The sequence below is a fragment of the Scyliorhinus canicula genome, chromosome 5 (assembly GCF_902713615.1).
Source record: "Scyliorhinus canicula chromosome 5, sScyCan1.1, whole genome shotgun sequence".
In the NCBI taxonomy this organism is placed as follows: domain Eukaryota; kingdom Metazoa; phylum Chordata; class Chondrichthyes; order Carcharhiniformes; family Scyliorhinidae; genus Scyliorhinus; species Scyliorhinus canicula.
Window position 1 is genome coordinate 81,819,482 of NC_052150.1, and position 15,634 is coordinate 81,835,115.

At 47.3% G+C, this 15,634-nt stretch overlaps 1 protein-coding gene across 5 annotated transcripts in view; it reads right to left on the reverse strand.

The window, feature by feature from the left end:
• Positions 1–839: 839 nt before the first annotated feature.
• Positions 840–15,634, reverse strand: part of colq (collagen-like tail subunit (single strand of homotrimer) of asymmetric acetylcholinesterase) — a 174,752-nt gene continuing 159,957 nt past the window's right edge. For all 5 annotated transcript variants that reach the window (XM_038797297.1, XM_038797298.1, XM_038797296.1 and 2 more), the window contains 3 exons: positions 6,118–6,244; positions 3,574–3,676; positions 840–2,872 (listed from right to left, as the gene is read on the reverse strand). In XM_038797297.1, the coding sequence (XP_038653225.1) occupies positions 2,803–2,872; positions 3,574–3,676; positions 6,118–6,244 (300 nt within the window). In that variant the 3' untranslated portion in view covers positions 840–2,802. The remainder of the gene's footprint in view (positions 2,873–3,573; positions 3,677–6,117; positions 6,245–15,634) is intronic.

Below are 15,634 nucleotides of genomic sequence, written 5' to 3' on the forward strand. Positions count from 1 at the left end.
AGATTCCTGAGGAAGTATAGACGCTGTTAGGCTTTCTTGGTCATAGCGTCAATGTGGGTGGACCAGGACTGATTGATTGTTTGGTGTTTGCTTGATTGGATTTTTGTTCACCCAATAATCTGGTGGTTGGAACACAGATTTTACTGCCTTGAGCCTTTTCTGCCATTCAGGCAGATCTGTATCCTAACTCCATCTACCCACGTTGGTTCCAAGCTTTAACACCGTTGTTAGAACAAAATTCTATCAATCTCAGCTTTGAAATGTGGTGTACCTCAGCCACTGAGTATGGCTTTCGGAGATGACTCATAAGCCACAGGTGTAGGAAACATCCATTGCCTGAAACACTAACCTTTCACTTATTGTGCAAATGTAAAGGAGATAGTGCAAAAATGGTATCACTGGCTGGAAGTCAAGTAATATCAAACTCATTTCACACTTTATCCAATTTTATTTTCCAATAACCATTATTGGCTTTCTAAAATAGGCCCCTGCCCTCTTACATATGTAAATGATGGCTGCGCCTGTTTGAAGGCCATCCTCGCCAGCGACAGCACAAACGGTTACCAATCAGTGGAGCGGGTGCCGGGTTGCTACTCCACACCTTCTCCTGGATCGCTGACAAAGGCCAGGGCCACAAATTCACCTTTTTCAAACAGTGGGTGTGGGGAGTCAAATTTCTGAGATGTCTTGGACCTCCCATGTGGGGTGTTCGCTGCTTCTGCAATACATTTGGGAGCTTGTGAAATTCTATCAAGCATAGTAATCTTTTTTAAAATTATTTTATATACTCCATGGAACTGTTGAATGAGGATCACACAAAATATAATTTTGTTCTTTTTATTCATACTGATTATAAATTCCAGTATCATGGACATGCGAAGGTACATGTAATGCAGCAACATGTTTTGTGAAAGCTATGAAAAAAGGAATCGTTCTTTAATTACAATGACCATCTTACTATACACATTTCCAGTGGCAGTCTGATATTTAACTCAAATTGCCACTTATTGCTTGTGATGTCTGCAACTCATGCATTTTATCTATTCACCTCATTATGTCCTGCCACTGTGGGGTCAAATCCAGCTTCAATCGAAAGGCATTCATATTTTAATGTGTACGATTCTAAATATGAAGTGGATTCTTTAACATATCTTATTTTAGGGAGAATGAAAATGCGAGTGATGAAAATGCAAGTTGAAGGGACTCTGCATAATTCTTCCAGAGCAACAGCCAGCACTAAATATCCTACTGCACAACGAAGAGTATAGTGTCTGGTTTTGGTCAGCACGCTGTTGGAAGGATGTGGGGGCCTTTGAGAGGGTATAGAGGTTTACTAGAATGTTCCAAGGATGAGGGATTTTAGCCACAATAACTGAGGAAGTTGGGGTTTTCATTGGAGCAAAGGAGATTGAGATCTGATAAAAGAGTACAAGATCATGACATGTTTAGATAAAGTAGACAAAGAAAAGCTGTTCCCATAAACTGATGATATGAGGACGAGGGGACACAATTGGGCAAGAGGTGTACGAGTATTGTGAGGAAAATCTTTTTTTTTACACAGCAAGTGATAATGCCTGGGACTTGCTGTCTATTAGTGTGGTGGAAGTGTAGATGACCAATTATTTCAAAAGGAAATTGGTGGCACTTGCAGTGCCACGGGGAGAGAGCAGGGAAATGAGGTTGACTGGATTGCTCTATAGAGAGCCAGTATGGAATTGATGGACCCAATGACTCCCTTCTGTGTTGTTATGACTCTATGATTTGTACCCATCAAATAATGTGAAAAAAGGTAAATACAAGGTGATGGGTGAAGGTGGTCAATGCTACATTTGGCATGGAACATTTTAATTTATTAATTATACATTCAGGTGAACATTATTTATATTCAAAATGAAACATTTTCTTGGAAGCAGAGAGAAGCCATGTGTTCTTTACTACATCTGTCACTAATATTCACCAAAATATCATACCTCTTCTATGTATTATGTATGTCATAGCCCACACTCAGCTGGCAACCATTATTTGGTAAATTTCTAGCATTATTCATTATTAAGTGGTGAGCTAATCAAATATTAAACAGAATTGGGTCGTTATACATGTCTCTGAGGAACATGACATCCTGCAGAGCAATAACTGATCCTATTGAGCCAACAGCAATCAAGGTATGGAAAGGTGTTTTATTGTAGTTGACATTTTTGTGCATAATATTCATGCAAATGCAGTAAATAACGTTTCACATTTCAGCAACTGAATACTTGACATTTTCATGTGTTTACTGTATCAATACAGCATCAAGGATTCAGTCAGTTCTTTTCCTTGAGTAAGCCCAGGTATAAAACTACAGTAGTCTGTAACAGTGCACAGTCGAGGTATGGCAGTTTTGACTCCAGTCTCTTATGGAACAATATCACATCTTCTTTATTTCTGCCTGAGAGTTGTCAAATGAGGATGAGCAGTCTTTAGACATGGCTACCTAATGTATATATATATATACATATATACACACATATGTAATATTTATGAATATATGTATACTTTAAAGATCTCAATGGAAAGCAAATATCATCCTTTTTGTAGCTTTGTTGTTGGTGTTGATTTTATTTTAAGACAAAATGCAATGGTCCTAATTGTCATCCAGGTAATGATTTGAATTAAATTCCGTAAATCTAAGCGCCTTCCAGCTGCTGGTTATGGTTGTATTGAACAGAGGTTGTATATGTGCAGCCCAAACTTGTTGGTTCTGTGATAGCACCAGATGAATATGGTTACAGCGACATGTAACCCAGCAGCCCCCTTTCAGCATCATGTGAAATATCGACAGCTCGTGGAGTCAATGTAACAATATGAAGTGCATCTCAGTTCCCCATAAGACCTAAAGAAAACCAAATACAACACAATGAGTGAACCAGAACGGTTAAATATTTTTTCAGAAAGGGCTGCATACAAAAAAAACCCTCAAATAAATAATAAAGTGCATAGCTGGTATCCAGAACCAAATGGGCAAACAAAAATGGGAAGGATAAAATGAAATCCATAAAGCCAAGAAATGCAAATTAACAATTAATGCTGGAAACACACAATTGATCAGTTAGTACATAATAGGTGAAGATGGGCTAATCTTTTGCCTGGATCCTTTGGACAGGCCATTCACTCACCCGGGCCACTCTTGTAGGCTTTCTATTGTATGCTTACAAAAGTACTATTGGCAGAAACCTGGTCGCAAGTCTCTTGATTGAAGATGGTCCATATCACAAGCTCTTACCAAAGTGAAAGAGTAGAAATGTATTTATTTTTTAAAAACTTCTTTGAAGTCTTTACAAAAAAAAATTTCAGCGCATCCATCCCTCATCAGAAATAAAAACAGAAAATGGTGGAAAAACTTAACTCGTCCGGTTCGATTTGAAACCTTCTCGCTCCATAGATGCTGCCAGACCTGCTGAGTTTTCCCATCATTTACTGGTTTTATTTCAGATTTCCAGCATCCGCAGGATTGTGCCTTCATTCCTCACCAGTGCTCACTTCAAGGAGTTAACTTTTGTAGTGGATCGACATGCAGTCTTCAGGCGAACTTACCCGGGGAGATATGTTTTACAGCTTTGGTAACCAAAATCTTTGCCATCACATTCTTCAAGTCCCTTCCATCGATATCCGTCCCCACAGTGGGCTTGCTTACAATCTGCAGCAACACAGCAATTGTATCATTAGAAGCTTATGACACCGATCATTGAAGGGGATAAAATATTGTGATTAAGTTGTTTTTAAAAGTCCACTCTTTAATTCATAAAACATTAATATATTCACTAGAAAGTGTAATCTGCTCTATATTTCTATATTATGAAACAGAACATTAATTTACTTTCCAAATAAATTGTGCATTGCATGATTCTTTGCACTTCAGTCTTCGCTAATTACAAGCAGAGATAGAAAATAATTATTGCCGGAAACTGAGGGAATTTATTGACTAATTATGAATCTTACCTTTGTTTGCAGTTATTCGGGAACACTTAATATTATTGGACTTTAAGAATTTGGAGATATTTGCGGTGTTAATAACAGAATAGGTTGTTTCTTTTGGAAATTAGGGGTGACAGTTAATAGGACTACCTGCTTACTCCATACAAACTAGGAGATTTCATTTTATTGTCTACTGCAATCCTCTGGTATGACCATCAACATCAGATTGTGGATGAAATTTTGTTACTCAACTCAATACTCTTCAGGCTGTATTACTGCTTTGGTTGCTAGTGTCTCTCTGCCCATGGAGCTGATTAATATCAAGTCACTAGACCATATTAGCTTGGTTTGATTCAAGTGTCTGGTTTTCACACAACAGGTCCTTTACCAGAAAACACTGTTCTCTGGAAGCAAGGCTCAGGAAATAGGTGCAGAGAAGACGTCAACACTAAGTCTCCATCCCTAGGATTTCTAGGGCTTTACTGCCAATGAATGGTGTGAAGCCTGGCTGCACCAGTAGGATGCAAAGGACAGACAGGACAATTATAAAAAGGTAAAAGTGGGTGTTCTCAGGGAGAAACCTTGGGCGGAATTCTCCGACCCCCCGCAGGGTCGGGGAATCGCCCGGGGCCTTCGTAAATCCCGCCCCCGCTGTGGCCGGAATTCTACGCCACCCGGGAATCGGCGGGGTGGGAATCGCGCCCCACCGGTCGGCGGGCCCCCCGTGGCGATTCTCCGGCCCGCGATAGGCCAAAGGCCCGCCACTGTCAGGCCTCTCCCGCCGACGTGGTTTAAACCACCTCTGTGCCGGCGGAAGCAGGCGGCGCAAGCGGGCCCTGGGGTCCTGGGGGGGGGGGGGGGGAGGGGCGATCGGGCCCTAGGGGGGGGTGCCCCCACGGTGGCCTGGCCCGCGGTCGGAACCCACCGATCGGCGGGCGGGCCTGTGCCGTGGGGGCACTATTTTTCGTCCGCCGCCGCCACGGCCTCCACCATGGTGGAGGCGGAAGAGAACCCCTCCACCGTGAATGCGCCAGTTGTGACGTCAGCGGCCGCTGATGCTCCGGCGCATGCGCAGACTCACGCAGACCGGCGAAGGCCTTTCTGCCAGCCCCAACACCAGTTGGCGTGGTGCCAAAGGCAGTTGGCACCAGTTGGCGGAGCGGGAGCCACTCCGGCGCGGGCCTAGCCCTTAAAGGTGTGGAGAATTCCCCACCTTTGGGGAGGCACGACACTGGAGTGGTTGGCGCCACTCCGCTACGCCGGACCCCCCTGCCCCGCTGGGTAAGGGAGAATACCGCCCCTTATTCCCCCAGTGTACTATTTAGATACCAAAGTGTAGAGTCATCTACACTTTGGTAGATGGTGGTGCTGTGGATTGCTCCAAACTCTCAGCTGGCCCTGACCCAGTAAAGGTCACAAGGCCAAGCTGAAAATTACAGGAAGGATTATTTGGTGGCATGGTAGTACAGTGGTTAGCACTGTTGCTTCACAGTGCCTGGGACTGGGCTTGATTCCTGGCTGGGTCACTGTCTGTGAAGAGTCTGCACTTTCTCCCTGTGTCTGAATGGGTTTCCTCCAGTTTCCTCCCACAAGTCCCGAAAGATGTGCTTGTCAGGTGAATTGGACATTCTGAATTCTCCCTCTGTGTCCCCGAACAGACGCCAGAATGTAGTGACTAGGGGATTTTCACAGTAATTTCATTGCAGTGTTAATGTAAGCCTACTTGTGATACTAATAAAGATGATTATTATTAATTTTTAGGACATCTTACTCTCCTTCTCTCCCACTGCTGAATCAAATAAGGCCCTTCTGGCTAATTTGATCCTGATCCTATGACACATTTGCAGCTAACTTTCCTGCCACTACTTCGAAAGCTGACCTGTGATTGGGGTTGGTCCTGCGTCATCAAGACTTTTCTAAGGTCACATCAATGGATTTGAGCAGGAAAACCAGGCAATCGCAGAACTAGACAGGATTAGCCCACTTCAGGTTTGTTGCTGGTGTCCAGTTCACAGAGAGGGTGGTTTCAGGAACATTAGCTCTGCTATGTTTGCCCTTCCCTGAACTATACTGAGCTCAGCTGTCCACAAATAAAGATGATTATGTGCAGGTGTACACTTCCAATGAAATGTTTTTTAAAATATATAAAGATGGCTAACATACTTATACAGCTATCAGTGACAATCCTGTTTCCATCATCACATTCTTCTTCATTTTCCTTCTGAACGATTCCGTCTCCGCAGAACCCTGCTGGAGGTGGAGAAGCCACTGCGAGCTGAATAGGGGAGATCTATATGAAAATAAAATCATACGGCAGAATTATTATTTGCTGTAACTGTCCTAATATACATTTTGCCTGGCTGTAGATTTATGGTGTGGGGATAATGTAGCCCATTTCACTTATTTTTATAAGTTCATAGGATGTTGGCATTGCTGGGAAGGCCATCATTTTTGTCCATCCCTACAACTAACAACAAGTCATTAAGATCATTATGGTAACTCTTTTTCAACCTAAACCAAAAGTTAACATGGAGCCAATGAAGGAGACATGAGGTGACCCAACTCTTGGTTCAAAAGGGATGCATTAAGCAGCAATAGATGGCAGAGAACTGAAGTGGTGGAGAGACTTGGTGAGGGAAATCCAAAACTTCATCTAGAAGGCTGAATGCATGGCTACCACTGCCGAGTCGAAGCAAATGTGGTGCACAAAAGGCTAAATATGGCAGACGGTCGAAGAGCAGAAGGACAGTACAGAATTAGGGAGAGGTGGGGCCATGGGTGGGACTTGATCTCAAGGATATGAGTTTTAAAATTGAGGAGTTAGTGGACCAAGAATTTATGTAGATAGTAAGCACAGGGGTGATGGGTGAAAGGGACTTGATGCGAGTTAGAATACAAACAGATTTTGGGTGAGCTTGTGTTTATGGCATGCTGATGGCAGGCGGTAGGAGTTTAAGAGATTCCTGCTCAACCATGTTTGATGAGGAGTGGTGCCCTTCAAGCTACAAGCCTCTGTTGACAGGCCAGCTCCCTGTTCCAGGAAAAGTATTCACTTTGGGAAGAAACTAAAGTCTGCCCTGTGCACCAATATTGTCGAAGAAAAATAAGACCAAGTTTATGGAGGGTGGACCAGGAGTCAATCAGGAGCGCATTGGAATAATTAAGTCGAGGGGTAACAAAGATATTGAAAATAGAAACTTTTCATTTGAAAACTTTCAGCACGGTAGCATTGTGGATAGCACAAATGCTTAACAGCTCCAGGGTCCCAGGTTCGATTCTGGCTTGGGTCACTGTCTGTGCGGAGTCTGCACATCCTCCCCGTGTGTGCGTGGGTTTCCTCCGGGTGCTCCGGTTTCCTCCCACAGTCCAAAGATGTGCAGGTTAGGTGGATTGGCCATGATAAATTGCCCTTAGTGTCCAAAAATTGCCCTTAGTGTTGGGTTGGGTTACGGGGATAGGGTGGAGGTGTTGACCTCGGGTCGGGTGCTCTTTCCAAGAGCCGGTGCAGACTCGATGGGCCGAATGGCCTCCTTCTGCACTGTAAATTCTATGATCTAGATCAGGAGATCCTGACAAATCTCAAATGGTTCTTTGATGCTGATGAGTAGATATCAGGTTAACTGATCTTTGCTAAAATATCCTTTAAATGAAGTAAATGTTAGAATTTAATAGCTACAATTAATTCAACAACTTAATGTCACTTTTCATGGGACATGTTTCTACCAAAAGGGAACAAAGTCCCCAAGCGAGCGTGTTTAACTGTGTGTCTCCCGTTGCTCGCAGTGCTGTGAAACACATGGCTATTCAACGCGACTCGCTTTGTACAAAGGGCCTGTACAGGAAACATAGCCCCACTCGCTGAAATACCCTAGTGTAGCGGGAGATCGGGATGAATGGCATCCCGATCTCTGAGGCCCCCAAAGTGATCCCTGACCTCGCCCCCAGCCCAAATAAATACACTATGGGAGGGTCTCCAGATATCCCCAACGAGTGGGTTGCTGGCGGGTGTCGGGAGGGTCGCGGAGCCGTTGTCCGCAGCGCTCCCGATCGCGCAAATCCCCGCGCAGCAGCCGGCTTTTCATAACGCTGGCTGCAAGCGACTGCGAACATGTTAAAAAAATAAATTTGGCCGCATTGTGCATGCGCGCCGATAATCGGTCGCGCATGCGCAATGCGGCCGCTATTTTTTTAAACGGTTGGAGCTTTTTGTTTTACAAGTTCTGTAGTGGTTTTTATTCATTTATTTTGTTCATTTAATTTTTATTTTTTTCATTTATTTTATTCATTTTTTTTACAAGTTCGGGGGGGGATTTTAATTCATTTTTTTCATTTATTTTACTCATTTTATTTTATTTTTCTTTAGACGTTCGGGGGGGGGGGGGGGGGGTTTATTTGAAAAAATTTAACAGGAAAAAAATTCAGAACTTTGGATAGATGGAGGCACTGTACTTTCCGACACCAGAAGGCTTCACCTTCATCCAACAGGTTCCATTGGAGGAGCGTGTACGAGGGCCAAAGGGACCCAAAACCATTTCCTCCATTTTGTCAGCAGCAAACAAGGTAAGAGAAAATGGTGGGTCACGCAGGATGGCCGGCGTGGGTCGCGAAGGTCGGCCAGGTTGGGTCCCGAAGGTTGGCCGGCTGGTAAAAGTGGGTCCCCGGAAAAAAAGTTTGAAGAACACTGCATTAGAGTTTGCCTTACTGCCTCACTCTACTATACAGATTTTCCAAAAGGTGATCCCTCCCACAATGGACGGGATTTACACTGCAACGTCTCGCGAGATCACGTTGGATCTTGCGACTCGTGGCAAGCCGGGTAGATCCCAGGAGCTGGCTCTCCCAGTTTTTATTGGCCATGCTGAACTGCAAGCTGCTCTTCTGGTACAGCATGGTCTTTGGATCACGCCCATTGTCTTACACAAACTCTGCTACTATTTCCTCTATGGTAAGCTTGCTTGTTTGCAGATTGACAGGCTCAGAGTGAACACATTCCAGGTTATGTTCTCAAAGACATCTTGAGACAAAATGAAGGATGAATGTAATGATTTATTTGTTATCTGAAGATTTGAACTGTGATTCCTGCCCTATCGCATCACTTAATGAAGATTGGAATGAACATTTCATATAGGGAAAATGATTTCATCCAATTGGCTTGATGCCTGAAGCCTGGAAAGTCAGTGCGTGACATGTTTCTAGATTGCCAACAATTTCTTCTGTTACTCAGAGCAAGGAAACACCTTTAATTACAGAAACATGATTTGCTCCTTTTCTTTTTCCTCTTGACAACAGGAATATGCTACAGCCTACAATTAGCACTTCCCCAGTGGACAGTGCTGATGTTCAGAGCAATACATGGTATGGAGAAGGATTTAAACTCTTATTCTTCCCTTGCCCATAGCATCTCAAATATTCCTGTAGGACAAGACTTTTCAGTGCAGCATTAAAAGAATCACAGAGGGAGGGGTTTATGAATTCATGCTCTCGCTGCAGAATTTAAGCAATAACACATTGGGGAAATATTATATTGTCCCAAATTTCACACATGGTGTGCTTGCCAAGTTGGCAGGCCCGGGGTAAAACTCTACATCTACATTCAAGTGGGATTGTGTTCTCAGCGCAATTTCACACTGGATAGCCAATATGGCCGCCCAGCGTGAGACGCATCTTCCAGTTGACCTGTCAATGCAGGTGGGGAGGGGGTGGGACAGGTGCTGGGTCCAATGGTGTCCCCCCAGAACTTTGATAACTTCAAATGAACTTCCAGTAGAAAATCAGGCAGATCCTACAACATGGGAATGAATCAGGTGTTAATAAAGTGCTTTTCAGCTTAAACTGATCCTGACTAAAACCTTCATTGACACAATGTATTTGTATACAGCAGCTCCGAAATGTGCCTTGAAAATCTCCAGGTTCTGCCCACCATCTGCCACGGGTCCAACTAAACTATGTATGTAGCAGCACTGAGGAAACTGTGGGTGGGCAGAGGGGGAAAGAGTTGGGGAGGGCCTTCTCTTTATCTAGTTACATCAGCGAAGAAAGAAAAAGTAACGAACAAGCATTACTCCAATACTTTTCATGACTTTAGCACATCTCAGAGTGCTTCAGACACATGTGTAATGACATCGAGATGTACGCCCAAAAGCATTTTGGGCAATTTTACATGCATTTGGGTTGAGCGCACCTGATCTCAGAATGTAAGGTTCATGCCATTATTTATATTCCTTTTCCAATATCAATGGGAAATACTGCAAGATCCATTAATCTCCCTATCTAAGTTCCCAATATACACTCCCAAAGCCAACTATAGGAACATAGGACTTCGCAGAATTAGGCCATTTGGCCCATCGAATCTGCTCCACCATTTGATCATGGCTGATCTCATCCTGGCCTTAACTCCATCGTCCTGCCCGTTCGCCATAACCCTTCAACCTATTACCAATTAAAAATCTGTCTAGCTCCTCCTTAAATTTAATCACTGGCCCAGTATCCATCTTGGGTAGTGAATTCCACAGATGCACAACACTTTGAGAAAGTAGCTTCTCCTCAAAACTGTTTTAAATTTTCAACCTCTTAAGTTAATGACTGATTGTGGTCTCAACTCCACTTTCCTGTATGCCCCCATAAAGCTTGACTCTCTTGTCTATCAAAAATCTGTCTCGCTCAGTCTTGAATAAATAAGTGGTCATAAAATTTCAAAATAACTTACACCCCGTTTTAAAAATATATTTTCATCTTTATCAGATTTTCTTGAGCCTGCATATTTTCCTGACTTTATATGACCTATTTTTAAATTCCTGTTTAAGGAGAAAAACATTGGACACAATTCAGCGATCGCGGTGCGCTAGGCGCGCTGGGTGAAAGCCTCACAGTGAGATCCAAATTTGCACATTTAGATTAGCCAAATACCCAGACAGCGGATTCACCTGGCAACCAGGAGTCAACAGCCACACCTGCGAGACTTGGCCAGCGTGCCGTTTAATACTGGTCTACACAAATATGGCGCCAGGCATAATGGCACCTGGGGGGGGGGGGGGGTCTCACAGAGCATTAGAGGTCCCCGGGTGGTCAGGGACAGGGCAACCTGGCATTCCCCCAGTCATCTGGGCAGTGTTATCCTGGCCATACCACTCGGGCAGCCTAGCAGTGCCACACTGGCATGGCCAGGGCCACTGCCAGGCCCGGACTCGGGCCCCTGCGGGGGGGGTGGGGGGGGTGGGGGGAGAGAGAGAGAGAGAGAGAAGGACTTATCAATTGGAGGAGGGTGGGGAGAGTTCTGAGGAGCCTTGACAATTTTAGGGGGTGACGGGGACCACAACGCTGGAGTGGCCTGAAAGGGGGGGGGGGGGGGGGGGGGGTAGGAGGAGAAGGTCAGGCTGCCACTCAAAATCCCGATCTGCAGGGAGCCGTTACTCCTGGCAAGCTCCAGGTGTGGCCTTGGCGGGGAGAAATTCCCCAAGTCCAAAAAAACGGCAAAGTGCCGTTGAATAGCGGGCTGGTTCTGGGCGCTGCAGCAACTGAAAACATCCCGTCAAACGAGCCCAAAAGCAGACTTTCAATGCTCGGATTAGATCAACTTGTACTGTATTTTGCTGTCCCAGTGGAAACATTACACAACTATTTTTTTTAAAAAATAATTTGTATTGAGAAATTTTGATTTTATACAACATTGACGCACCTTAGTAAAATACCGAAAATAACAATAATATTAACAATCATATACATTCGCCCCATCCCCATGAACAACCCAGCATTTTAACAACAACGCATATTAACACACTATAAAGTTACAGAATAAACACTACAATAATGCACCCCCCCCCCCCCCCCCCCCCCCGGGTTGCTGCTGCTATTGACCCAGTTACCTATCTCTGAGCCAGGAAGTCCAAAAAAGGCTGCCATCGTTTATAGAACCCTTGTATTGATCCTCTCAGGGCAAATTTGACCTTTTCCAATTTTATAAATCCCGCCATGTCACTGATCCAGGTCTCCACACTTGGGGGCCTTGCATCCTTCCATTGTAACAGAATCCTTCGACGGGCTACTAGGGACGCAAAGGCCAGGACACCGGCCTCTTTTGCCTCCTGCACTCCCGGCTCTACCGCAACTCCAAAAATCGCGAGTCCCCACCCTGGTTTGACCCTGGATCCAACCACCCTCGACACCGTCCCCGCCACCCCCTTCCAGAATTCTTCCAGTGCTGGCCATGCCCAGAACATATGGGCGTGGTTCGCAGGACTCCCCGAACATCTGGTGCACCTGTCCTCACCCCCGAAGAACCTACTCATCCTAGTCCCGGACATGTGGGCCCGGTGCAGCACCTTAAATTGGATGAGACTAAGCCTCGCACATGAGGAGGAAGAGTTGACTCTCTCCAAGGCATCCGCCCAAGTCCCGTCCTCTATCTGCTCCCCGAGTTCCTCCTCCCATTTAGCCTTCAGCTCCTCCACTGACGACTCCTCCACCTCCTGCATTACCTTATAGATATCAGACACCTTCCCCTCTCCTACCCACACCCCCGAAAGCACTCTGTCCATCGCCCCCTGCGAGGGCAGCAAAGGGAATCCCTCTACCTGTCGCCTAGCAAACGCCTTTACCTGCAGGTATCTGAACATGTTCCCCTGGGGAAGGCCAAATTTATCTTCCAGTTCCCCCAGGCCCGCAAACCTCCCGCCAATAAACAGGTCCCTCAATTTGCTGATGCCCGCCCTTTGCCACCCCCTGAATCCCCCATCCGTGTTCCCCGGGATGAACCGATGGTTGCCACCCAGTGGAGCCTCCATCGAGCCCCCTGTTTCCCCCCGATGCCGTCTCCATTGTTCCCAGATTCTTAGGGTCGCCGCCACCACCGGGCTCGTGGTAAACCTCTTAGGGGAGAGCGGCAACGGTGCCGTTACCATGGCACCCAGGCTCGTACCTCTACATGACGCCATCTCCATTCTTTTCCACGCCGCCCCTCCCCCCTCCATCACCCATTTACGCACCATTGACACATTGGCTGCCCAATAGTACCCCAGAAGGTTGGGCAGTGCCAGCCCACCTCCATCCCTTCCTCGCTCCAGGAACACCCTCCTCACTCTCGGAGTCCCATGTGCCCACACAAAACTCAGAATACTGCTAGTCACTCTCCTAAAGAAGGCCCTGGGGATAAATATGGGCAGGCACTGAAAAAGAAACAAGAACCTCGGAAGCACTGTCATTTTGACGGACTGCACCCTCCCCGCCAACGACAATGGCAGCATGTCCCACCTCCTGAACTCCTCCTCCATCTGATCTACCAGCCTGGTAAAGTTATGCTTGTGGAGAGTCCCCCAGTCCCTGGCCACTTGCACCCCCAGGTACCTAAAGCTCTCCCCTGCCCGCCTAAGCGGGAGCCTACCAATTCCTTCCTCCTGGTCTCCAGGGTGCACCACAAACACCTCGCTCTTGCCTAAGTTTAATTTATAACCTGAGAAGGTCCCAAACTCGGCTAGTAACTCCATCACTCCTGGCATCCCTCCCACCGGGTCCACCACATACAGTAACAGGTCGTCGGCATACAACGACACCCTATGTTCCTCTCCACCTCGCACCAAGCCTCTCCACCTCTCTGAATCTCTCAATGCCATCGCCAGCGGCTCGATTGCCAGTGCAAACAACAAGGGGGACAAGGGGCAACCCTGCCTGGTCCCTCGGTAAAGCCGGAAGTACTCCGACCTCCTCCTATTCGTAGCCACGCACGCCATCGGGGCCTCATATAACAGCCTTACCCATCTAATGAACCCTTCACCAAATCCAAACCTCCCCAACACCTCCCATAGGTACTCCCACTCCACTCTATCGAAGGCCTTCTCCGCATCCAGTGCCACCACTATCTCTGCCTCCCCCTCAATCGCCGGCATCATAATGACATTCAGCAATCTCCGCACATTCGTGTTCAGCTGCCTTCCCTTCACAAAACCTGTCTGGTCCTCATGCACAACCCCTGGCACACAGTCCTCTATCCTGGTGGCCAGGATTTTTGCCAGCACCTTAGCGTCCACGTTGAGGAGAGATATGGGCCTGTATGAACCACACTGCTGGGGGTCCTTGTCCTTCTTTAAAATTAACGAGATCAGCGCCCGTGACATCGTCGGGGGCAAAGTCCCCCCCTCCCACGCTTCATTGAGTGTTCGCACCAGCAAGGGGCCCACTAGATCCACAAACTTTTTATAAAATTCCACCGGGAACCCATCCGGCCCCGGTGCCTTCCCTGACTGCATCTGCCCGATCCCCTTAACTAGCTCCTCCAGCTCAATCGGCGCACCCAACCCCTCCACCTTCTCCTCCTGCACCTTCGGGAAAGAAAGCCCATCAAGGAACCTCTCCATTCCCCTCCTCTCCCCCGTTGGCTCCGACCGGTACAGTTCCCCGTAAAAATCCTTGAAGACCTCATCCACCTCTACCCGCTTCCGCACCACATTCCCACTCTTATCTCTCACTCCAGCAATCTCCTTAGCCGCATCCCGCTTACACAGCTGATGAGCCAGCATCCTACTCGCCTTTTCACCATGTTCGTACACTGCCCCTTGTGCCTTCCTCCACTGTGCCTCCACCTTTCTAGTGGTCAGCAAATCAAATTTAGCCTGCAGGCTGCGCCTCTCCCCCAACAGTCCCTCCTCTGGTGCCTCTGCATACCTCCGGTCCACCTCCAGCATCTTTCCCACCAGTCTATCCCTCTCACTCCTTTCGCTCCTCTCCCTGTGTGCCCGGATGGATATCAGCTCCCCACGAATTACTGCCTTCAGGGCTTCCCAGACCATCCCCACCTGAACCTCCCCCGTATCATTCACCTCAAGGTACCCCTCAATACTTGCCCGGACCCTCCTACACACCTCCTCCTCCGCCAACAACCCCACATCCAACCGCCACAACGGACGTTGGTCTCGCACCTCTCCCATCTCCAACTCTACCCAATGCAGAGCGTGGCCGGAGATTGCAATGGCCGAATACTCGGCCTCCTCCACTCTCGGAATCAGTCCCCTACTCACCACGAAGAAATCTATCCGAGAGTAGACCCTATGTACGTGGGAGAAGAAAGAGTACTCGCGTGCCCTCGGCCTTACAAACCTCCATGGATCCACCCCACCCATCTGGTCCATAAACCCTCTCAGTACCTTGGCCGCCGCTGGACCGATCCAGTGAAGGATCCAACACCGTATTAAAGTCCCCCCCTATGATCAGACCTCCCGCCTCCAGATCCGGGATCCGTCCCAACATATGCCTCATAAATCCCGCATCGTCCCAATTTGGGGCATACACACCAGCCAGTACCACCTTCTCTCCTTGTAGCCTGCCCCTAACCATCACATACCTACCCCCCTTATCCGCCACCACCTCCAATGCCTCAAACAACACATTTCTCCCCACCAGAATCGCCACTCCCCGGTTCCTCACATCCAACCCCGAGTGGAAAATCTGCCCCACCCATCCCTTCCTCAGGCGGACCTGGACCGCCACCCTCAGGTGGGTCTCCTGAAGCATTGCCACATCCGCCTTTAGCCCCTTCAGGTGAGCCAGTGCCCTCGACCGCTTCACCGGCCCATTCAACCCTCTCACATTCCCACCCCCCTCCCCCGTCGGCTAGCCATAGCCCGTTGACTGCCCACCCCAGGCCAGCACCCCCTGCTCGACCCCGTCCCCATAGCGACAACCCCTCACCTCT